Source organism: Misgurnus anguillicaudatus, chromosome 3, assembly GCF_027580225.2.
Source record: "Misgurnus anguillicaudatus chromosome 3, ASM2758022v2, whole genome shotgun sequence".
NCBI lineage: Eukaryota > Metazoa > Chordata > Actinopteri > Cypriniformes > Cobitidae > Misgurnus > Misgurnus anguillicaudatus.
In genome coordinates, this window is record NC_073339.2 from 34,649,449 (window position 1) to 34,673,643 (window position 24,195).

Below are 24,195 nucleotides of genomic sequence, written 5' to 3' on the forward strand. Positions count from 1 at the left end.
TCAACATACAACAAAATGGCATAAACAACAGTATTTGTCTTGTAGGCGAGGTGGGCTCAACATAAATAAATCAAAAAACACAGTAATACAAAAAAATTAAAAATAAATTAATAAAAATAAATGAAAAAATTAAATAAATAAATAAAACCTTAAAACAGGTTATACAATATAAACAAATTATACAATTTAATTGCAGTTCGCTTTTCCATTTTTGAGAGGGCTAGCTTAAGCCTTATCTGGGAAATCGCCCCTTAATGTTAAATTTACCAAGGTTTAAACCATAGGTTTGTTTTGTTTTACTTGTTGTGAAATCATAGCAACCACACATTAGCATGGTCTCGCTACAGGAACCACAGTTTAACCATGATACTTGTAGTTAAACTGTAGCTATAAAAAATTATAATAAATCCGCCAAAACATGACTACTTCACTTTTGGTTAATATTCATGATGATGAGACGCGGAACTAGTTCAGGAAGTTACGTCACTTAGCTACAGTCGCTAGAGAGCCACGCACCATCTGTGCAGCAGGGACTGCTGTACGAGTGCGCTTTGCTTGCATGTTCAGATTTTATCTGTAACAATAGCTCGTGTTAAAAAGAAACAAAATGCAGTGCGTCACATGCGTGTTTTAGAGACTTTGCATGACAGTGTCGCGGTACGGCATGTTTTTGTTTTGAGGTAAGCATCGCTAGCACATTAGCCGAGCAGGGTTGCATTTACGTGCTTGAGTCATGAATGTATAACTTAACGTTACATGCTTATTATACAGTAAAGCTAAACAGAGCAGACTGAATTGGTTTTTAAAGGCTTTAAAATGAAGTGTTAACATGTTTATATTCAACCCGCTATAATTCATCTCTGTGGCGACGTTGCTAAACCACTTGTGCTTGTTAAAAACTTGTCATAGAAACTTGTCCCTTGTGTGTAATTTACTGCTAGTAAATACTGGAGGGTTCAGCAAGACTCACTCTCTTCTATTAATATAGAAGTATTAAAAGTTTTAATATCGCTTTTCTTTACTGCCTTAAGATCTATAGGTTATGAGTGCCCAGAAAACACAGGGGAGAGTTGTATAGTGTTGTTTACATGCTACCCTGTTATGGGAAAATGTAGTGCTGGAAAATATGTTTTCCTTTGTTAATCTATAGCACTTTGTTTTTAATCTCCATCATACTTGTTTTTATCCAGTTACCATTGTGAAGACATACGACAGACATGTACAGTCCCAAAGAGCTGGAAGAAGAAGTGGACCACTCGTTCTTTGACAGTGACTGTGAGGATAATGGGGCTGGAGATGGACAGCTCAGTAAACAGGAGAGCTTACAAATGTACAATGAAAGGAAAGATAAAGAGATGCATGTTTTGATGGATCAGATCGTGACTGAAGATCAGAGTGGTAGAAATGCAAAAGATAAGTCAAAATTGGAGGATGGTGTACATCAGGAAATCAAGAGGCGCAACAAAGAGAAACAATTTGACAGGAAACAAATCAGTAATGTACCTTTGAAACAATCATTACCAATCCCAAGTGCCAAAAACTCAGAGATAAGGAGCAACAGCCAATCAGATGAAGGATCAAGTGTGAAGTCATACTCATCCGATGAGGAACGTGAGCTTGGTAATGAGCACAGGACACTCACGAAAAACAGCGATGGGGATATAAATAGTGATGATGACGGATACCATCGGAGTGACGATGAAAGTGAGGAGGAAGACAGGGTACCAGAGACACAATCATCAAAACTTAAGGGGCACGGCACACCTAAAAAAGGTGCTGTTAAATTACGCAAGCGGAGCTGTAGCCGTTCCTCGTCGTCTGATTCTGAGTCCTCCCACAGCAGTGAAGAGAGATGCTCAGTTTACTCGCACAAATCTCCTATGAGACATCACAGGGTTGGTTCAGCTCACAGGAGAGACAGCGATAAAGAATCAGAAGAATCTGAGGATACGGTCACAGATGTTACCCCTCTCTCAACACCAGATGTTAGTCCTGCCCAATCCATGGATTTGGTTCTGCCTTCTGAAACAAATATTCAGCAAAATGTTCAGGGGATGGCGGAAGCGAATGAAGAGGTTTCTGATGACCAGGGCAGTATAAGTTCTGAAGGTGATAATGAACCAGGTAAGCTCCTGCATGTAAGACCTTGACACATACAAATATTTGAGATTTTTTGTTGTTGTTGTGGCTAGTTATTCATAATGGCTTTCTTTTCTGAAGAACCACTGTTACAAATAGAGAAGCAATTGGACAGGGTGCTCGTCTCCAGCGCTGGTAGTGTTGGCAGCAGACGTAAAAACTATTCTTTTAGTAACGAGGAAGTTCAGAGGATCGACCGGGAGAACCAGAGGTTGTTACGCGAGCTCTCCCGTTCATCGGCACGCTCGCGTAGTGGCAGCTCTATCATCTCAACCTCCAGCAGTCGTAAGAGCAGTGCACCACCAATGCGCCTTTACCACAGCGCCATCAACAGACAGAAAGAGCAAGAGCGCATAACGAAGGAAAACCTGGTTAGTTCAGTGATTTATTCAGATTAATTTAAATCTACACTATGGAGTTTTTTAGTGGGATCTAGTAGTGAGATTGCGAGAAGCTACGGTAGCTCTCACAGGACAAACATTTCACCATTAAAGATAACATCGGGGCGAAACGCCCGCTGTAGATCAAGTTTGTCTGTTTAGGGCTACTGTAGAAACATAGCGGCGATGTTCATGTAAAGGGGACCCGCGGTGTATGTAGATTAAAATGATTCATTTTAAGGTAATAAAAACAATACAGTACATGATGTAAGGTCTTTATACACCACATATCAGGGGTCTCCAACCTTTTTGTGAGCAAGGGCTACCACAATGGATAAAACAATGTGGAGGGCTGCTTTTTGATATAGTCTACTAAAAACTTTTTGTTTTACTTGTTGATTTAATTTAATTTTACTTGTTGATATGTTTTAGTATTGTTTAAAATGTTAACATGCGTAAACCAAGCCAAGCTAATATAACAAATATGTAATAAATAAATAAATATTAAAATTGAGACTATTAATAGAATTTGCTTTGGGAGGCACCTCACAGACTCTGTGCGGGCTACCTGGGGACCACGTTGGAGACACCTGCCACAAATAATATAGTTATGTATATTATATTGCATTTCGGTCAAGAGATCTTTTTAAAAGTTAAACATTGCAGTATAAATGATTAAATAATGCTTCGCAGTATCAATATTTAAATTACTTTAAAGATATTGTTCACCCAAAAATAAATTCACCCAAAATTCTCTTATACTATACTAATCCCCATGCCATGTGTTTATTATATATATGCCTTCTTTTCTTTAGCTGCACACAAGATTTTCATAAAAATATGTCATCGCTTTATGTCCATATATAAGATTGAACATATTGAAGCTTCAAACATTGATTATAAAATTCTTATTAAAGTAGACTGAATAACTCCAGTTGGTTAATAAAATGATTATATTTTTAACTTATTAGTGAAATTGAAAACGAGAAACACATTAGTGCTAAAATTTAAAGGGGACATATCATGAAAATCTGACTTTTTCTATGTTTAAGTGTTATAATTGGGTCCCAAGTGCTTCTATTAATGTGAAAAAGAAAAACCCAGTAACATAGTTTTTGTTAACCATTCTCTGCAAGCATGTGGAAAAATAGGTAATTGAAATTTGGCTGACCTTGTGATGTCAGAAGGGGATAATACCACCCCTTAATCTGCACTATCCAACCACGGTACTGCTATTTAGTGCAGAGATCAGCTCATTTGCATTTAAAAGGACATCTCCAAAAACGGCACATTTTTGCTCACACCTACAAAGTGGCAATTTTAACATGCTATAATAAATGATCTATATGGAATTTTAAACTAGAACATCAAATATTTATTTGACATCTTAAAAAGTCGTATTAAATGTCCCCTTTAAATATGGTGCCACTTTGATAAATTCAAATCTCATTGGATCTTTCATATCTCCCAACTAGTTACACCAATAATATTTAAAGTTACCAAAATGCAAACTCCAAAATTGATTTTAGCAGCACTAATGTGTTTGTTTTTGTTTATATTTTGCTAATTAGATTAAAATAATAATTGTTTTCTCACACATGTATTATATCCCACTGGAAATTCTTTTATGATGGATGGATGGATGTGTTTTCCAGAGCTTTAACATGCTGAGTCTCATGTAAGGTCATAAAGTAAAGTGATTGCATATCTTTATAAAAATCTTCATTTGTGTTTATCTTTAGAAAGAAAGTCATATACATCTGGGATGGCATGAAAGTAAATATGTAAATATGATTTTAATTATTATTTTTGGGTGGAACTGTTCCTTTAAGCTGGCTTGATTGGTGTGTATATATTTTTTGACCAGTAGAGGGAGTTATCAGCTATCTTTTCAGTAACAACATTATAAACTTGCCTCTAACTTTAACTCACTCCAAAAATGTACTGCAAGATCATAGATTTACATATTTTTACTCTGAGAGCTGCTCCATCTTGATGAACATTTTGGGAGATGACGGTGTCCAGGAAGACAAAAAAAAATCTCAGATTTCAGAAAAAATCTGAGATTGTGTCTGAGTGACTTCATACTGTCTCATAGTTGTGACATGTTTATTTGGATTCTGTCATTTACAAAGCTGTTTTCCAAGCTTCTTCTATCAGATTTTCCAATTGCATCCTGTCCTTTGAACATCTTCATTCATTTACTAGTGGTCAGAGAGAGAGTTTATTTTAGTAATCTGAAAAATTGTGTTCATGTAGTGGGGGAGGAAATGCACTGTCATCCGCAGCCAATGAAGTACAGAGATGGTTACCACCTGACTGAGACGAAATGGGACAGGTGGAAGAAGTTTTGCGCACATGCTGGGTCTGACATTACAATTAATTCAACCCCTTTTCATACAAACCTGAGTGGCAGAGAGAGGTTTATTGAAACTTTTATAGTATTAATATAATATTTATTTTGGGGGGGAATTAATAGTACTGTGGTGCTTAAGAAATGAGGCTTGCAAAATGTTAATTTTTTACAATTTTAGTATTTAAATGGGTATTTGAACTGGGTTGTGCATGGACGGAGACTTTTGTACCATATTAGTGTATTTACATACTTTATGAACCGTATGTTGTAAAACCATTATTATTACCAAAAAGTGCATATTTGTGCCTCAAATGTACCCAAATATAAGGAACTTTTTAAAGAGTACTGCTCCAGTGACAGTATTGAGCATTTTTTTCTCACAGTGTACCCTAATGTTGTATATAAATGCATATGTTTATGCATATTTTAAATTCTTTATTTTGTTCAGCTTTCAGCAACCCATGGTCAGTAAAAACAACATAATATGTGTTTGATTGTTGTACTCTCTAAACTATGTTTAATGTTACACATTCTCTTACTGCCATCCTTACAGACTTCTGTAGTTCGATCTAAGAAAACTAAATACAAAAATCCCTCAATAGAAACCTAGTAGCGGTTACCCAGACTGCATGTTCCTGCAGGTCCTGTTAGCGTTTTATTACCTAGCAACAATGCCAGAACACAAGAACAAGACTAGAAGACGGCCTCTCTCTGTTTCTTTAAGAGCCCTGGACAAGCTGTCCTCTATTTTCACCTTTACTCTATTTTCAGTCCCGGCTCTTTCATGGGTTTTGCTTACTGAGAGATTTCCAAAGGGCTGTTTGTACGGACGTACAGAGGCATGGCAGCTTGTGACATTCTGATCCTCAGCCACTGGTTATTTTTATTCTCAATGGCTCACTATGATTTTCCGAGTGTGCAGTTGTAGACGCCTCAAACATTTTGTTAGAGGCGAGTTAATGTGAGGTCATACAGCAGATAGTTGTCTGACGTTTTCAGTTTTACATGTAATTTCAGTCTATTTCCAGGTTATAATATACCCCTTAATTAAATGTAAAAAGTAGTATTTTTTGCATAAATTAAATGATACACTAAAAAAAATGCAGCATAAAATTTTAGTTAAAACAACTTGGTTTTGCGAGTCAATTAAACCTAATATTTTAAAGAGCACCTATTGGCCGATTCACGTTTTTAAATTTTATTTGGTGTGTAAGTGTGTATTGGTACATGTTAACGATATGCAAAAGTACAAACCCCAAAGTAAACGATGACGCGAGTTATCGTCTCCAACATAAATCTCTTTTCTTGGACTACAACAAACACACGGATTGTAGGCAACAGTTACTTTCTGGGATTGGTGATGTAGTAAAGACCGACATTATCATAATTCCTCCCGCTTTGCTTCACAGCCTGTAAGTTAACTCCTGTTAGCAACCAAATCTTTCAAACATGGTAAGGAGCGTCACATTTCCTGCTGACGTCAGAGGTATTCAGGGCAGTCACAACGTACAGATTAGCTGGCCAATCAGGGACACACAGCTTTTCAAATCTGTGCATTTCAGGAATATAGTGAAATTTGGAGCTACAAAAATGTACAGTATGTGGATAATAATGTCTATTTTAACCATAAACCACGCAAACACATTGTATTATACCAAATACACAAAATAACATTGTTTTTTAGCAATGAAATAGGTGCTCTTTAAGTTTTGACTTGTGATAAGTTGACATAACTTAAAAAAAACAAGTTAAAATTGTTTAACTTAATTTAAGTTTTTTAATAGATTAGTTTTAAGTATTTCTTATGCTGCGTTTACACCAGCCGCGTTAGAGTCGTAAACCGCGAGTGATTTCAATGTTAAGTCAATCTGAATACGCGTTGACGCGCGTCTGGAGGTCTCTCTGCCCGGATGAGGCGTTAGGCGCGGAAGACACGATTCCGCTCGAATTGCACGAACTGAGCGCCTGGCGCGGTATGTGCAAATAGTGCTTTTTGTGTATTTTGCGTTTGACCTAAATTGCCGGCTGACGCCCGAGTTGAAAAATTTTAACTTTGGCGGATTTTCACGCCGCGTTAACCAATCAGGAGCCTGCTTGCTGCTGTGGTGGCAGCCCCGCCCGGAGTCACTCATTCAACATGGAGGAATGCTTGATATTGTCCGTAAGCAGTCACCTGGAGCTATACGACACAAGTTCTTATTTCTATAGACAGCAATAAAAATGACCTCGCTTGGAAGAGTGTCAGTTAGGACATCTGGCAGCCTGGTAAGTTGTAATACAATTTTCACTTTTGAGTCACATGACGTTTATTGACACGCGGCATTTATTTTCACCCTATAGTAAGGTTACCAAATACAAACCAGTAACTATCTCGATAAATGCACAGTCAACATCAGTCATCTTGCAAACAGACAACTGCATAGCACTTGCCCCTACCACAAGAAGTGGATTTTGCCGCAAATGCTTGCGTTTTCCGCGCGTCTACTTCGCTCTAGATGCGCAAATGCATTCAAACTGCTCAAGCGGCAAACTCTGTGCGGTAGACGCGATTTTGACGGCTGAAACGCGGTTGGTGTAAACGCAGAATTATGGTATAGATTGGTCAGTATTTAAAACATTATTGGTAACCAATTGTGTATATAACTGTGTTTTCAGGCATTCCTTAAGCGTCTCGAATCTGTGAAGGCCACTCCTGGCTTAACCCGAGATGAACAACTATCAGATTACCAGCGCCAGTGTCGATACATTGGAACGCACGCTACAGCTATTCCACCACTAAAGACGAAATCCAGCAAGACATCTGGTATGTGCCAACATGTACCTCACAAACTATAGTTTGCATGATAGATTGTTGTGTGTGTTAAATACACAAACCTGTTGTAACTTTTCTTTCATGATCACAGGGAGGAGTTCTAGACCCTGCAGTAGTCCAAGACCCTGCAGTAGTCCACACAAAGCTAGACCAGAGACGGCTAAACTCAGAGCAACACCACGACCTGCCTGGTCCTGATCTCAAGATATTTCTTAATTTCTCTCTGGCCTATTACACTTTAACCTATGTTTCTGTTTACGGTCCGCATCATACATTCTGAATTAATGTTTTCTGGATTAATATTGTTCATTCTGAATTATCTTGATTATACGCTTCGGTTATTGTAGGAGATTTAACATTCAGGGACCTTCACAGCATTCCACTTTTAGAGACATTCAGAGTCAGTCAGTGCCTCTATTTGTGCAAAAAAAACTTTATTTATGTTTTAAGATTACTATATATAATGTATGTGCGTAATGTCCTGATGTACTATGATAATGATAGACATGGGGATTTTTTTGCAGTTATCACAATAATTAATTGTCACAGTCTGTTCATAAATGGTCAGTCTTGTAATCTAATGCAAAATAAATGCTTTATTTGTTATGGTGATGTCCAGTGACTCATTCCATTGTTTGGTAAGTAAGAGTGATTTGTTTCTCGACCCAGCCGTATGACACTTAAATACCAGGCATTCTGACATGATACAAACATTCAGACAGTGCCCCAACAAACTAGCATGACAACATCTGTCATTTACCTGTCACTCTTAAACCTGACACTTGTGAACAGCACAGAGGAAGACACATTTATGATTGTTGTAGAAGGCTTTGTTAAGTCATTAGACTTGTGTTTCTGTGGCTGGTTACTGTTACTAGCTGTAACTAGATGCACTAATAATTTCATAGTACTATTATAATATTGAGTAACGCTTAGTAACTAATAAATTACATTAACAACCCTCATTAATGTTTAAATAAAAGATTACACATTATTAATGCATTTAGTTGTATTAAATAGTCATTGAACTTCTATTCATTCAATATAAAATCTTTCTAACATTAAACTTCAAGTCATGTAATGTTTGTTGGCTGTTTTTTAATGACAAATATTCTAACTTGATTGTGGCACTGTTGTCTCACAGCAAGAAGGTCCACAGTTTAAACCTTGGCTGAGTTGAGAGGCTTTTCTGTGTGAAGTTTGCATGTATGTGTCAGTGTGGGTTTACTCCGGGTACTCCGGTTTCCTTTCACAGTCCAAAGACATGCAGGTTAGGTGAATTGGAGATGACAAATTACCCTTCCCTCAAGAGACCAACTTGTGTGGATTAACTTGTGAATAGATTAACCTGTTTTGCCATGAATATAGCTATATACAGTCACCTAAAGGATTATTAGGAACACCTGTTTAATTTCTCATTAATGCAATTATGTAATCAACCAATCACATGGCAGTTGCTTCAATGCATTTAGGGGTGTGGTCCTGGTCAAGACAATCTCCTGAGCTCCAAACTGAATGTCAGAATGGGAAAGAAATGTGATTTAAGCAATTTTAAGCGGTCTGAGTATTTTACAATCTGCTCAGTTACTGGGATTTTTATGCACAAGCATTTCTAGGGTTTACAAAGAATGGTGTGAAATGGGAAAAACGAACAGTATGCGGCAGTCCTGTGGGCGAAAATGCCTTGTTGATGCTAGAGGTCAGGAAAATGGGCCGACTTTGACTGAAATAACCACTCGTTACAACCGAGGTATGCAGCAAAGCATTTGTGAAGCCACAACACGCACAACCTTGAGGCGGATGGGCTACAACAGCAGAAGACCCCACCGGGTACCACTCATCTCCACTACAAATAGAAAAACGAGGCTACAATTTGCACAAGCTCACCAAAATTGGACAGTTGAAGACTGGAAAAATGTTGCCTGGTCTGGTGAGTCTCGATTTCTGTTGAGACATTCAGCTGATAGATTCAAAATTTGGCGTAAACAGAATGAGAACATGGATCCATCATGCCTTGTTACCACTGGGCAGGCTGGTGGTGGTGGTGTAATGGTGTGGGGGATGTTTTCTTGGCACACTTTAGGCCCCTTAGTGCCAATTGGGCGTCGTTTAAATGCCACGGCCTACCTGAGCATTGTTTCTGACCATGTCCTTCCCTTTATGACCACCATGTACCCATCCTCTTATGGCTACTTCCAGCAGGATAATGCCACAAAGCTCGAATCATTTTAAATTGGTTTCTTGAACATGAGTTCACTGTACTAAAATGGCCCCCACAGTCACCAGATCTCAACCCAATATAGCATCTTTGGGATGTGGTGGAACGGGAGCTTCGTGCGCTGGATGTGCATCCCACAAATCTCCATCAACTGCAAGATGCTATCCTATCAATATCATTTTTTCAACATTTCTAGAATGCTTTCAGCACCTTGTTGAATCAATGCCACGTAGAATTAAAGCAGTTCTGAAGGTGAAAGATTGTCAAACACAGTATTAGTATGGTGTTCCTAATAATCCTTTAGGTGAGTGTAGATGCTGGAAGAGATATACATAAATAGACTAATTCAGTGGTGCTTAAACCCCCCCCCCCCCCCCATGTACGGTGCACCCCTTCACCTACTCTTCCCTCCAAATAAATGTATGACATAAGCATTCTAAAACTTAACATTTTAATTAAACAAAAAATACAATTATACAACATATTGCTGTTGTTGGGTAGTTTTGTCTTTCTGAGTTTTAATTACACAAAATTTATGATAAATTAATGTATTTTATAAAATGACATAAAAACGGGGCCCCAGTTTGAGAACCACTGGACTAATTGATAATACTGTTATTAGACACAATCCTTTTGTGATTTATAAAATGATTATATGAATCCAGTACATTGCTCATTTAAAATGGATTTGACTATAATTTCATTGTGTTCCCTAATGTGGCAAATGTGAAAAAACAAAGAAAAAACGAAACTGTATATGTATTTCTTGTTTATTCTTATTAAAAGAACACATAAGGTGGAACACACCACATGAACAATCAAACTTCCAGTGTACAGCCACTTGCTTCAGTCGGTGAGTAAGTGTGGTCAGCTAGCTGCAGAAGAAAAGAGCCACTGTAGGGCATGTAGACTCTATTATTAGAGAGATTTAAGGTCAAATAATTTAAATAAATAAATCAAGGAAAAAATCACTTTCAATCTGACCAGACTGAAAGTCATCTAAACTGAGGGCCATTGGGACTAGATTTAAATATATTTACAAGTATCGGCGTGGAGGGTGCAGTGGTCTCGTACTATCACGTGATCACAACCCACCCCTGGGCCAGCTTGGCTAAGTACACCCCTCTTCAATATCTTCCTGGTTACAATTAAAACATACACGTTGCTAAAGGGTTTCCTTGGGTGGGAAGGACAAGATGAATGGAGAATGTTTATGTGAACTTCTTGATCTCGTCGTACAGGACCAGTACAAATGCACCGCCCATGCCTCTGAGCACGTTGGACCAGGCACCCTTGAAGAACGCTTTGGGACCCTCATCCTTGATGATCTTTTTCCAGCAGTCGATTGTGCCCTTGTACATGATGTCAGCTGGGGAACCAAATGTAAAAGTAAGCAATTTGTACGTAAAGTCTGATTAAACATTTAACTGTTGTAAATGCATCCTACCTCCTTTGCGTCCTGACTGCATCATCATACGACGTCTGACGGTGTCGAATGGATATGAAATAATACCAGCGGCAGCTGTGACAGTCTGGGCGATCATCCAGCTAATAACAATGTGTGTGTTCTTGGGGTCGGGCAGCATACCTGCGTAAGAGGTCAGCAATGTCGTTCACTTGTATTTGATACAATGCAAATCCACATCACGCATCCCTCATGAATTGCATACCTTTAGCTGTATCGTAGACACCAAAGTAAGCAGCTCTGTAGATAATAATGCCCTGGACGGACACATTGAAGCCCTGATAAAGACCTTTAATACCATCAGACTTGAAGATCTTGGTAAGGCAGTTACCCAGACCGGAAAACTCTCTCTCTGCCGCGCCTTTGCCAATGTCAGCAGCAAGCCTTGTTCTGGCAAAGTCGAGAGGATAGACGAAGCACAGGGATGTGGCACCGGCCGCGCCACCAGAGGCCAGATTACCGGCAAAGTAGCGCCAGAACTGGGTGTTCTTGTCCACTCCCCCAAGGAAAACCTTCTTGTACTTGTCCTTGAAGGCAAAGTTAAGGGCTTGTGTTGGGAAGTATCTGATGACGTTGGCAAGATTGCCTCTCCAGAAGGACAAGAATCCTTGCTCTTTGGGAATTCTCACTACGCAGTCGATGATTCCTTTGTACTGTTTGTCAACTGTGATCTGTTGGCTGGCATGCTGGACCTGTGATGAAGAGTGGTACAGAATGAATTGATGAATGGAAGGCACTTGTCACGTGTGAGATTATCCTTATCCTTTCTTCTGTATTTAGAGGATTTTTATATATGTTCAGTTAATCTCGGAAACCCTACAGTTTTTCCTAAAACCTTACAAAAAAGTCGAATAGTTTATACACGTTAATTACTTACACTTGGGGATTTAGCTGACACGTGCGCGAGGTTCACTTGGCGTCACACTCCACTTGCGCGCGGGGTTTGAGTATTGGGTTGCAGCCTTCAGACTATTTTTAACTTTAAACTTACACCAAGTATCGAAGCCCTTTGCAGATACTATCTCAACACACAAGATTGGCTTTTTTTAATCCTGGCACTGACAGAAAGAGTGACGGAAGTCGTCACAAGGTCATATATTACAGTAAAACTTATTAAATGGTTTGGTTAATTCTTCTAACAAAACAATTATTTTCGGCACTATGACTTTAATGTCTGCCTTATTAAGAAGCCATCAAAAAGCATTGCTTAAACTTTAAACTGGTGCTGAAAATCCATGCTTTTTGCCAATTCCGTTACAAAGTAGCACCACGGACAGCGACACAACGCTAAATGCGTCATTTTTGTCATTAATTATTTTAACATTTTCAAACAGAATGTAGTATGTTTAAGCACGTGCTACCCACTCTCTATAACTTATGCCGCTTCATGCTCTTCAAAGACTTGCATGCAACTTTTTATAAGCATTGTTTCCAAGGCTATAATTATATATAATGCAACTATTAAAGTATTGTGTAGCTTTTATTATAATTATGATCCAAATAACTTTAAAACTCACCTGCAGTAGCAGTTTGACTCTTTCAATAGGGGCAACTGCTGTCTTGGAGATGGCAGCGGCCACACCACCTGCCATGAAATCTATCAAGAAGCTGATCGCTGCGTCAGACATGATGTCTTATATCCTGGAAGACCACCGAAAGACCCTACAACAACCCTTGCGAAGCCCCTTCAAATGGACGAGCTCTCTTCTGGGCTCCTAATATATCTCGATTCATTATCGCGAGAGGAGCAGATGATTGATACATGCGGGACCAAACAGAAATTCAAAGTTGAATAAATACCCGGGTCATGGGTCACGAGTCTTACGCAAGTGCATTAAACTTTTGTCGCCGGTCAGCATGGGGACATTTAAAGGGCGAATTTTATTTCTGATTTTTTTAAGCATGCAAATGTCGAAAATGTAACTGCTGGGACATGTTGCAATAAATGTGTGAGAAGCATTTATTTGACCACAGAACCACAAACAACGTTTTCACCCAATGATTTACAGAAACATTAATAATCGGAAGTAAAATGAAATAAAAATTACATTATTATTATTATTATTATTATTATTATTATTATTAGCCTATTATAAATTAGTTGATTATAAACCGTTTACCGACTGAATTTTATAAAAAGGAGTATAGCCTATAAACACCCATTTAGGTCAGTGTACAAAAAGTAGCCTATAATCTGTATTTTGTATTATTTTAAAATTATGTTTAATTAAGTTTTGTTGTATGCTAAATGTTAGCCTAGGCCTATTTTTAGGGTTCACTTTAAATTTCAAATTTTCAAGTCTGATTTAATTGTTGGTAAAATTACCTTAAATTTTCAATAGACCTTAATTTAAGTAATTCACTATAATATAATATAATATAATATATTTCACAGTAAGTTTTAAAAGCGTATTAATTCAACTTTGGGAGCGCTTTATGAATTCGCACGTGACTTCCACCAGCACTTGCGTCAAATTACTCGTCAAATTATTTTCAACACCAAAACAACTAGCACGTTTTCTTCTGCGATTTATCCATGCAAAGTCAAAGAGATTAATGAACTTACTGCTGTGTGACAAGACAGAAATGTATTTGGGCTGTTTATTTATTTATTTAAATGTCTTTTGAAGTTAGTTAAGTTAAGTATAAGGAGAGCATTGAAGTAAGGATTTAGGGATGTCCGCTATCCCTTGATGAACCGGTTGAACTTGAGCCACTTTACCAAATGAAGACTGAACAACATAGCCTACCTGTTGTGTTACAGGACAGTCACGGGTTTTTTACTGTGTGTGTCCTATTATAGATGAAGTATACACGATAGATACAGAGTAGCCTACAGTGTGCACTTTAATAGGCTGTGGGTTAGGGTTAGACTAAATAAAATACTGTATTATAATAATACTTAATTTTATTAATATATTATGAATTGCAACTCTAACAATATGTGTTATATTTACACAACAATCTGTAACATTTATATAATGTGTCTCTATTTGATCAATCCACAGATCCCAGTGCAAATAGCTTCCATTATGTGAAACCATCATCCCAGTTTTTATATGTACCCCGTGTTAGTTGGCCCGTTGCCTGGCTACAGTACAGCTACATTGTCCTTCAAGTGTTTTGAACATTAATAAGCTACAAACAAAGCAGAAGACTTTAAAGCAGTTTTTAAACACAGTGAGAGTCAGACTAGGTCGTCATTAAAATCAAATAGCTAGCCTACTTTTCATTTGTCGCTTTCTTTCTTTGCCAGACAAAGATTCAAGTGCTTGGAGACTGAAACTTGTATAATATCAGCTTAACTGGTTAAATCTAATGGCCTCAAAAAGCAGTAAATTTTAAAGTAAAGTTGGTTGGAATTAACCTGTAATATTAACGTAGAGATAACTATGCTACATGTTATCATTAAAGAAATGCGCGCGTTTGTTTATTTCCTCTTGGTCTTGTGTAAGAACATTTAGCTCTCGTGCAACTTGCGATCGTAGGCGCGAGGACCAGAGCGGTTGCTAAGGGCAACCTGCCTTCTCTTCTGTAAAACAGTAGAAGACAGGACCTTCTCTTTGAAAAGTTGTTCAGTGTTGTACTACACGAAACTTTTGAGCATTTAAGCAGATAAAAACTATACTGTAATATATTGTGATATATTGTGATTTACTTTAGCTTTGGTGTGGAAAAAAAGTTAAAACTTTCAATCAGGATGTCCATGGCGGATTCTTTACGGCTCCCAGCCATTCAACATCCTCTATCAAGACTCGGAGATCCAGACCTCATCTCCCTCCGGGGTTATTCAGCAGACTGCAGCAGAGATTACAAATGCTGGATGCCCAAGAGAGGAATCAGACCTCAATCTCCAGGCACAGAGAGTCTGGATTCTGCGTTCCGCAGTCAGAGCAGCAGAAGTGATATCAGCTCTGTGATGGAGAAACGAAAAAGAGGAGGATTGGATATTCCAGAAGAGATCCCCGAGGGAGAGGAGGTTATGGATAACCCAAAACTACCCATCTATCGTGAGTCACAAGCCTGACATTTGTGTAGCCTCCCTGCAGAAAAACTAATGGATTTATGGTCTATGTTTATATGACGAATCTTAAAGATCACGACTGCTTATATTTGTAAATCCTCATCTAGAATCGAATTGATAAGACCAAAATAGGTAATTTAATTATTATGTGTTCATTTACATCACTGTCCACTCGAGGGCGCGCTCTCATTAGGGGAATATGTTTGGTTGGCACTGAATCTATAGCCACGGTGTGTTTTCCCATTTTATAATTCACAGGCGTTCATGCTTTTTTCAAATTGTTGCGTTACACGTGTACAAATGTTAAGTTGTATTTAAAGTGATTATTGTTATTCAACGCACCAAAGCCTGCATCACAGATCCCTAACTGTTCTTTCATTCTTAATCCTTGATTTACAGATATCAGTTAAATAAGTTCATACTGGTTGGATTAAATACAACATTTGGCTTTGTGTGTGTCATGTAGATCACAAAATGGCATCTGATCATCGCTCCTTAAGTAGGGTTTCTCATACGACTTACTCCAGCACCGAAGCAGGGTTGGCAGATCAAACTGATCAGGTAATTACCTCACCATCTAATTTATGAATTTGGTCATAATGAATATGGTCATAATATCTAAACCAGCCTTAATTTGTACTATCAAGCCCCCTCTACATTGTCCAATATTTGAAGAAGAGCTTAGTATACAAAGATGTAAATTTGTTATAACAATAGTTTTAGCTTATTTTAATGCTTATTTTGTGTTAATAATTTTAAATCATCTTGAGGCCCCCTTTTTGTTTAGTCCTGGCTCCTGAGCCCCTGGTTAAGAAACATTGGTCTTAAACCACACTTTAAAATGAATTAATTTAGTTTCATAACAAATAAGACCATTCGGTTATTTTTTTCTATAATGTAATTTTTTTTATTGTTCTTGTTATGTCTGTAATATGAAGGATGTTATTTTAACACTTTACAAAGTGTAACAATTAACATAAAGTCAATAGTATAACAAATAGTCCGTTATATACAATAGGATACATAAAGCATGCTGAAATACAACAACATAAAATATCAGAACAAATTGAATTATAAAATATCTGGACACATTGTAGTTAATGCAATAAACTGCATCTGAGGTTATTCTGCTATTATTCCTATGAACATAGTAAAATGACTCCATAGATTTACTGATCTTGTGATTGAAAGGTACTATTTGAAGTTTAACATAACACCACAACATGATTTCACAGGGTTTTTATATTATAGGGATAGTTCACAAAAAAAGTTGTTCCAAATTTCTTTGTTCTGCTTAACATAAATTTATGAAGAAAAACTTAACGAATATTTTTTGAAAAACTTTAACCAAACAAATCTGGGGCACCATTCACTACCATAGTATTATATTTCCTACTATAGAGGTCAATGGTGCCCCAGATTTGCTTGGTTACAAACATTCTTTAAAATATCTTCCTTTGTGTTCAGCAGAACTAAGAAATGTATACAACTTAACAACTTGTTGAGTAAGTAAATGCTGGCAGAATTAACATTTTTTTTTTGCAAACTATCCCTTTAAGTGCTGTGCATTAAGCATATTTTCTAGTATCCCCATGTGTTTTCCTCTCAATGAAAGGGTTGCTGGCCTGTGCTCTTCCTTCTGACATCAAAGCCTGACATTAACCCATTGAACGCAAAAGAAATAAAATCTCAGCTGCTCTCAGCAGCCAACAGCAATGCATAACAGAGTTTACCGAGGAGAGATATTAGCAAAGAGAGTGAGATAAAGAGATAGAGAGAGGGAATATATGTGCAGACGGGTGTATGAGAGAAAAAGTCCACAAATCTGCAGGTGTCTGTCTTTTGGAGGGGCTGTTGAGTGTGATTAACCCTGTCAGTCTTATTCGTGGACTTCTGTCTGCCTGACCGCCTGAACTTAGCACACAGGCCCCTTCGGCTCCGCCTGGTCACGAGAGCTGCCTTAGTCACACAGCGGGGGCACACAGACTCCCGTCACAAGTGTGGGTGTGTGTATAAACACGCACAAGCCCTTCATCGCATCTCGCTCACAAAAGAAGCTTAACGTGTGTCACTCATCATATTTAATACATCCAAAGCATAAAGCCCTCTACAATTTGCTTTTGAAATTGCAAACATCATATTATGATTATGACAGGATTTACTGTACAGTAAGACATACTTCTATATCAGTCTATGATTGCTTAGGTCATGTTAATGTGCAACATACTGTAACTTTTTAGAAGCAAAGCGTTACTAAAACTATTTGTGTTTGTGAAAATAAGTAGCTTTCATTTTTGTTACATTTTTATATTCTGTAAGTGCAACAGGGTGTTTATGTGTAAAAACAGTGTCGATTGTCTCTGAGCTGACAATTATTCTTAACAATTGGGTTTTTGTTTTTGTAGTTGGAGGATGTGATTAAAGAGCGTATTCAAACCACAGGTGCTTTCACCCTCAAAATGCTGTTTAAGAACAGCCACCCTGATGGCAAACCTCTGGTCAACAGGTAGAAGAGTCAAAACACAGATATGCACAAACACACATTTAGATATTTATGATAGGGGACTGTTTCCAATTTCTCACGGTTTGGTAGGTCTGCTTTACTTGAGATTCTCACAAAGTTCTTGAGGCGCCATGTGACAGCTAAACAACTGAAAGACCTTCTACTACGGTAAGTACCAGTAAAAAAAATTGAAAAAATGTGAGCATGCATGTCAAAAATAGCCTTTAGCACAGTAAAGACAGCTATGAATTCTCCCTAATAATTTTTTAAGAAATTGTAGAAATTGATGAACTTTTGTAAAGGATTACTCAGCTTTCTTTAAAAAAATCCAATAATTTACTCACCCCCATGTCTTCTAAAATGTTGATGTCTTTCTTTGTTCAGTCGAGAAGAAATTAATTTGTTTAAGAAAAACATTCCAGGATTTTTCTCAATTTAAAGCTCCCGTTCTTTCTGTGTTTTTGAAGCTTTGATTGTGTTTACAGTGCACAATATAACATGTGTTCATGTTTCACATGTAAAAAACGCGGTATTTTTCACACAATTTATTTATCTGTATGTGCTGTTTTCACTGTCCTCTAAACAGGCTGATGTCTTCCTTGTTCTATGAAGTCCCTCCTTCAGAAATACTTATCGAGTTCTGATTGTGTAGTTTGTTTAGTGAGTTGTGATTCGATAGCAGCTTAGCTTGCCGTTAGCTTAGCTGGCAACTGACGTATTCCTGTGGGCGGAGTTTAGTCAAAAAACTGTTCTAGTGACGTCATTAAAGCAGGAAGTAGAGGACTGTAGTCCAAACCGGCCGTTCACTGTAGGCTTTGAAAGGTAAATTCTGTTAAAGAAAATATATCGCCTGACAGTGAACTTTGAGCTTTATCATTTAACAGGTATTATTTATGCTATAGCAACATTACACACTAACTAGGGTTTCAAAAATGGTCAGAAAGAATGTGACCTTTAATAGACTTTATTGGACCCCGACATTTTACAGTTAAAATGCAGTTTAAAATTCCTGTTTCAACGCAGCTTCAAAGGGCTTTAAATGATCCCAAACAAGGCATAAGGGCCTTAGTGAAACAATCGTCATTTTCGACAAGAAAAAAAAGTACTTTTAAACCACAAGTTCTCGTCTTACACTATCCGTGTGACATGCCAGCGCGACCTCACATAATGTGGCATGACTTCGAAAGGTCAAGCATGACGTATATGCGAAACTACCGCCCCAGTGTTTACAAGTGTGGAGAAGAGCACCGTTCTGACGTTTATTGTATGTGAAATGATATTAATTCACGTCCTTATGTTAGTTTATTGTTTAAAATGGTCCGCAAATGTGCGTTTCACATATGTAACCTGTAACCTTTTGACATAATGACGCATTACGTGATGTCGCAAGTCGAGAAGTTGTGGTTTAAAAGTACATATTTTTTATTTTTCTTGCCAAAAATGACAATGGCTTTGGTAGATAAGATCCTTATGCTTGGGTTGGGATCGTTTAGAGACCTTTAAAGCTGCGTTGACACTGCAATTTTAAACTGCATTGAAACTGTAAACTGTTGGGGTCCAATAAAGTCTATTAAATTTAGAAAAATCCTGGAATGTTTTCCTCAAAAAACATAATTTCTTCTCGACTGAACAAAAGAAGACATCAACATTTTGGATAACATGTGGGTGAGTAAATTATCTAGATCAGTGGTTCTCAAACTTTTTCCGCAGTCCGCCCCCAGTGTGTACGGTGCATACCTTCGCCGCCCCCCCAAAGAAAATTTATGACAAAAACTGTTCTTAAATTTATTTTTTAATTAAACAAAACATATTAAGTTATACAAAGTAGTGCTGTTGGTTAGTAGCCTTATTTTATAAGGTTTAATTACACAGAATTCATGATAAATGAATGTATTTTATAAAATGTCATAAAACTGAGGCCCCCTGGCACCATCTCGCGGCCCCCCTGGGCAGGGTCGCCTTAACCTAATGTGAGGCCCCGGGGCTAAGAGGTGTTGTAGGCCCCCCTTCCCCTCGATTTATGGTCTATTTTTTTTTTAAGTGTAATATCTAGGTAATCTACATATCAAAATGCATTAGTTTCTTTCGAGACATACAACAGTGAGTTTTCCCTCTTTGAGCCAGAAAACACCATAATATTGTTATTAACACATCACTGAGCCTACTTGAGCATAAACACAAGACACTTTATTTAACAACCACACACAGTAACATGTGGTGATAATAAAACCAAAATGTGTGAAAGTTTATATGTTTATAAACTTTATGTTTATATCGTTTTTGGAATATACAAATTTGCAGAAAATTGCCAATCACTAACTAAATGCTCACCACAGTTTTAAAAATATAAGAAGTTAAAGTTAGTTTTAAAGTGAAAATGCATTAATGATAACAAAAGATAAGTCTTTATAGACAGAATCTTGTTAAATGCATTAATGATAACAAAAGATAAGTCTTTTATAGACAGAATCTTGTTTTTTAATCATTTATTTATTTTGTAGGCTATTGAAGATATAGTATGCATTGTATTTAGTATTTATGCATACATAAGCATGTAAAACGACCAAGTATGAATATGCACAAGACAGACAGGGAACATACCTGTATATAAGATCTTTAGATAATGAGATTATAATGGTGCTATCAGGGGATGATCATTTGAGATGGTCTTGTCGCTCTTTACTTTCTTGCACCTTTACCGTTGCGTCTCTTTCTCGTTTTTCTAAACCAACAGATGTGTGTACTGAGCTAACGTCGCGTCAAACTACTTCGCTCCAGCTGCGCACGCGTCACTGATATAAACGCGAGTAAACTTAAACTTTATAACAACTAACAGCATAATGTGCGGGAACGCCTTTCTTAATTTAGCCGCACAGTTTCTTGCGCACGTTTGGAGAGACTTCTGCATGCCAGAGACTCAGACAGCTGCAGGAGCACAGAGAGAGCGAACGAGCGAGCGCGCGCACGAAAGAGAGAGAGACCTGCACCTCACTTATGCCTATTATGAAATTTCAGAAATTACTCTTTCATTTGTTGGTGGATTATTTCCCGTTTCTCTGTCACACTCAGTCTAACGTGCAGGAATGTCAAGTTGACAACGCGCACTTAATTACATTAGGCGGAATAAAAAATATGTTACGTCTAACATTTTATTTCACGTTAAGTTACAACGGACCAATCAGCAGCCATGAAACGTGCAATTAGAGTGATTGACAGAAAACCTGACAAGTTACATAACAATATGACCTTTTCAGCTCATCATGAACGCAAACTTGGGAGGCCCTTGAACTTGGGAGGCCCCTGGGCTTCAGCCCAGGTAAGCCCGTGCATTAAGGCGGCCTTGCCCCTGGGGGCCCCGGACCCCAGTTTGAGAACCACTGATCTAGATATTTTTTAAGAAAGTGAAGTAATCCTTTAACAGTATGACAGTGTAGACTAACAGTCAGTGTTTTAGACATATCTCTGTCCATGACCAACACAATTTTTAATACATTTAACAAATTCGTATGAATTCTACCAAATTTGAAAATTGTGTTTTGTGAAAATGTGTTTTTAGCTCAGTTAGATTGGGTTTAGGGGTTGCTTATCAATATTGTTTATATTATATTATAATAATTGTACAGTTTTGTATGATTATCTTCGTACAAATTCATACACTGTTAGAATAAATAGTAAAAAAATATGTACCTCAGCTGTCACTGGGGCTGTACCCTTTAAAAAGGTCCTATTATGTACCATGACTCATGAGGTACAAATATGTATACCAATATGTATCTTTGAGGTACTAATTCATTCTATGGTACCAGTAAGCACCTATGAGGTATTATTGTAAACTCTTTAGGTGCAAAGCTTTACTTTTTGAAAGGGCGCCGCCCCATTCACAACTGGGATACAAATTCAAACCATTTTTTTTATTTGACAGTGTACGAATAAACCAACTTGTGCGATCAGGTTGCCATGACTGTCCTATTTTTTTTTCAGTCTGCACCTCTCTGATAGAGCTCTTATCAGTTTTGAGGATTTTTATGGTGCACTAAGAGACCCAGAGCCCAATAAAAACAACCCAGTAGGTTCGCTCACGATCCCTCAGATTCTAGCCCTGCTGAGAGGGCCCGCACGCAACAGGTGAGATCCTGATCTTACAGTCCTGACATGCTACAATCTTGCATTGCTAGTCAATAAATGTTTTATTATATTTTTAAAAAACTATATCACGATGCTGGAAAGTGAGAAAAGGAAAGAATGAATCCTATGCAATTTGCTTAACTTGCATATCAAATGTTACTAAAGCATTTATTAGAAACATAAATTGCATGTACTGTATATAATGATCATTGAAAGCTAAGAAAAAGAGAAATGATAAACTATTTTAGGGGTTGAGAGTCAGAGAACACAGACTTCACACTACAGCAGGGAGTGATATCTTCTGTTAAGATGGACAGTCTGAGAAAAGATGATCATCAAAGCAGCTTACCCCTCTGAACCCCCCACCCGTACTACTGATACTATTCTACTAACTGTTTAAAGCACCAATGGTATACAATGGAGTGTGTGTGAAGGTTTGCCAGACCAAGACATACTTTAGTCGTGAGCAAGAACTGAAATCTCTGTGACTAATCTCACACATTTCCCTCTCTTTCTTACACACGTATACTGAAAATGACAATCTAAGTGAGATATAAGATGGGTAAAGTTAAACTAGACGGATTAATAAAATAGAAAGAGAGGATAGAGATGAAAGAGAAATAGATAATTCCTGAATCACTGTTTTAGAGGACATGTTCAAATAAAAATCAAAACATGAATAATTTGCTAATTTACATACTTATTGTATACGTAAGGGAGAGCAGGGCACAATGTAACACAGGGTTAATTGCAGTGGCGGCTTGTGACTGCACATCCGAGGGGCGCAAATTCAAAATATGTGTTCGGAGTGTCATGTGTGTTGCTTGTTTTCAAAATATGTTTGTTGCGTCACGTGAAGCATGTGCATCACGTGTTTTGTCAAAATAAGTACCTGCTGCACACGCATCAAAATCGTTTATTATAAAAGAGACACTCACATTTACAAAATACACGCAAGACACTCCCTTAACAGTAAACTCTGATTACACATTAGATTATGCAAGTATCTGGCAAACGCAAGCGTTTCTTTTAAATAGTGTGTTTTGGAGGCATGACATTTTTTTTCATCTTACATTTTTTATTTTCGATATTTTAATTTGGTGTGTAAGTCACCAAATCCATCCGTATATTATTTTAATCACTGCCTTTTTTACCTAAAACATAACACCATTGTGAAGCAACTGATAGCTGGGATTGAAATTTTTTTACACAACAAACCTTAGGTTGACAATGATAATGAAATGTAAATAATTTAATTAACAATAAACAATATCGTTCTTTAGTAGACAGAAATTGAATTATTTGTGTTTAATTAACTTTTTTAGCAATTTTGCAACCAACCTTGTCTGTTAATGAACCCCGCCTATGATGTAAGTTGTAACGTTTGCACTCCTGTCACTTTCAGTGTAATTGTACGAGAAGGGTAGGTCCTACAAAGAAACATTTACGTTTTTATTTTTAACAGAGATGTGTGTTTACTGTGTAAAATAAATTACACTATAACTGAAATATTTTTTGAATGATCGAGCCAAAGCCAAAGTGTTACTTCCCTTCCGTGAATAAAAAACTTAGTGTATATTAAAAAGTGATTTAAATGATGTTATTTAAAGTTAATTTGAGTTCCTGAATGCACCTGCTTAAAAACTCATCTCTCTATAGGTTTCTGGAAAGTATGGAGGGTTTGTGTAAGTCTGACACTGAAAGCTGGATTTCTGCACAAGAGTTTCGAAATATACTCAATAAACTTAAACTTCATCTGAAAGATCCTGAGTTTGAAAAATTATGGAAAAGGTTTGAATTTGTTCTTTCTTTACTGTATCTATTTATTTCAACATGTAGAATATCACATGCTTTTAAAGTCTTTATCTCATTTAACAGGTTAGATGTGGATGGATTCGGGGCAGTTAAACAGACTATTTTACTGAAAAAATTAGGATTGAGCAGAAGAACTGAAGCAAACAATGAGAGAAACAACCACGTCTCTATTACAGCTAAACCTGAGGACATGAAATGTAATCAGATATATATTACCTGCGGCATTTAATATGTACAATATCCATAGTGTATAAACATAAACTAACCTCATGTTGAAACATCTAAACTTAGAATTAAATTGAAATATTTCTAATATTTATTAGAAAAAATGTGTGCCAGTTAATTTAATAACAAGCTG

At 37.3% G+C, this 24,195-nt stretch overlaps 3 protein-coding genes across 7 annotated transcripts in view; 2 read left to right on the plus strand and 1 right to left on the minus strand.

Moving 5' to 3' along the window:
- The first annotated feature begins 463 nt into the window (after positions 1 to 463).
- cfap97 (cilia and flagella associated protein 97) lies at positions 464 to 8,293 on the plus strand. Of its 2 annotated transcripts, XM_055205685.2 has the most exons (6): positions 464 to 680; positions 1,191 to 2,124; positions 2,221 to 2,510; positions 4,262 to 4,303; positions 7,531 to 7,678; positions 7,779 to 8,293. In XM_055205685.2, exons 2-6 carry the CDS (start codon positions 1,218 to 1,220, stop codon positions 7,883 to 7,885), a joined length of 1,494 nt encoding a protein of 497 aa, XP_055061660.2. In that variant the 5' UTR covers positions 464 to 680; positions 1,191 to 1,217; the 3' UTR covers positions 7,886 to 8,293. The 2 variants fall into 2 exon arrangements, with proteins under 2 accessions (XP_055061660.2, XP_073721553.1); XM_073865452.1 differs by lacking the exon at positions 4,262 to 4,303 and having other exon boundaries at positions 467 to 680.
- Positions 8,294 to 10,657: 2,364 nt separating this feature from the next.
- Positions 10,658 to 13,075, minus strand: slc25a4 (solute carrier family 25 member 4). The gene is made up of 4 exons (XM_055205686.2): positions 12,888 to 13,075; positions 11,576 to 12,062; positions 11,353 to 11,493; positions 10,658 to 11,274 (listed from the first exon to the last, which is right to left on the minus strand). Exons 1-4 carry the CDS (start codon positions 12,996 to 12,998, stop codon positions 11,117 to 11,119), a joined length of 897 nt encoding a protein of 298 aa, XP_055061661.1. The 5' UTR covers positions 12,999 to 13,075; the 3' UTR covers positions 10,658 to 11,116.
- Positions 13,076 to 14,303: 1,228 nt separating this feature from the next.
- Positions 14,304 to 24,195, plus strand: part of LOC129444791 (EF-hand calcium-binding domain-containing protein 6) — a 47,818-nt gene continuing 37,926 nt past the window's right edge. For 3 of the 4 annotated variants that reach the window (XM_073865460.1, XM_073865462.1, XM_073865458.1), the window contains exons 1-7: positions 14,304 to 15,380; positions 15,861 to 15,955; positions 17,800 to 17,900; positions 17,988 to 18,065; positions 21,879 to 22,022; positions 23,682 to 23,813; positions 23,901 to 24,034. In XM_073865460.1, the coding sequence (XP_073721561.1) occupies positions 15,071 to 15,380; positions 15,861 to 15,955; positions 17,800 to 17,900; positions 17,988 to 18,065; positions 21,879 to 22,022; positions 23,682 to 23,813; positions 23,901 to 24,034 (994 nt within the window). In that variant the 5' untranslated portion in view covers positions 14,304 to 15,070. The remainder of the gene's footprint in view (positions 15,381 to 15,860; positions 15,956 to 17,799; positions 17,901 to 17,987; positions 18,066 to 21,878; positions 22,023 to 23,681; positions 23,814 to 23,900; positions 24,035 to 24,195) is intronic. The other variant, XM_073865469.1, reaches the window with a different exon arrangement.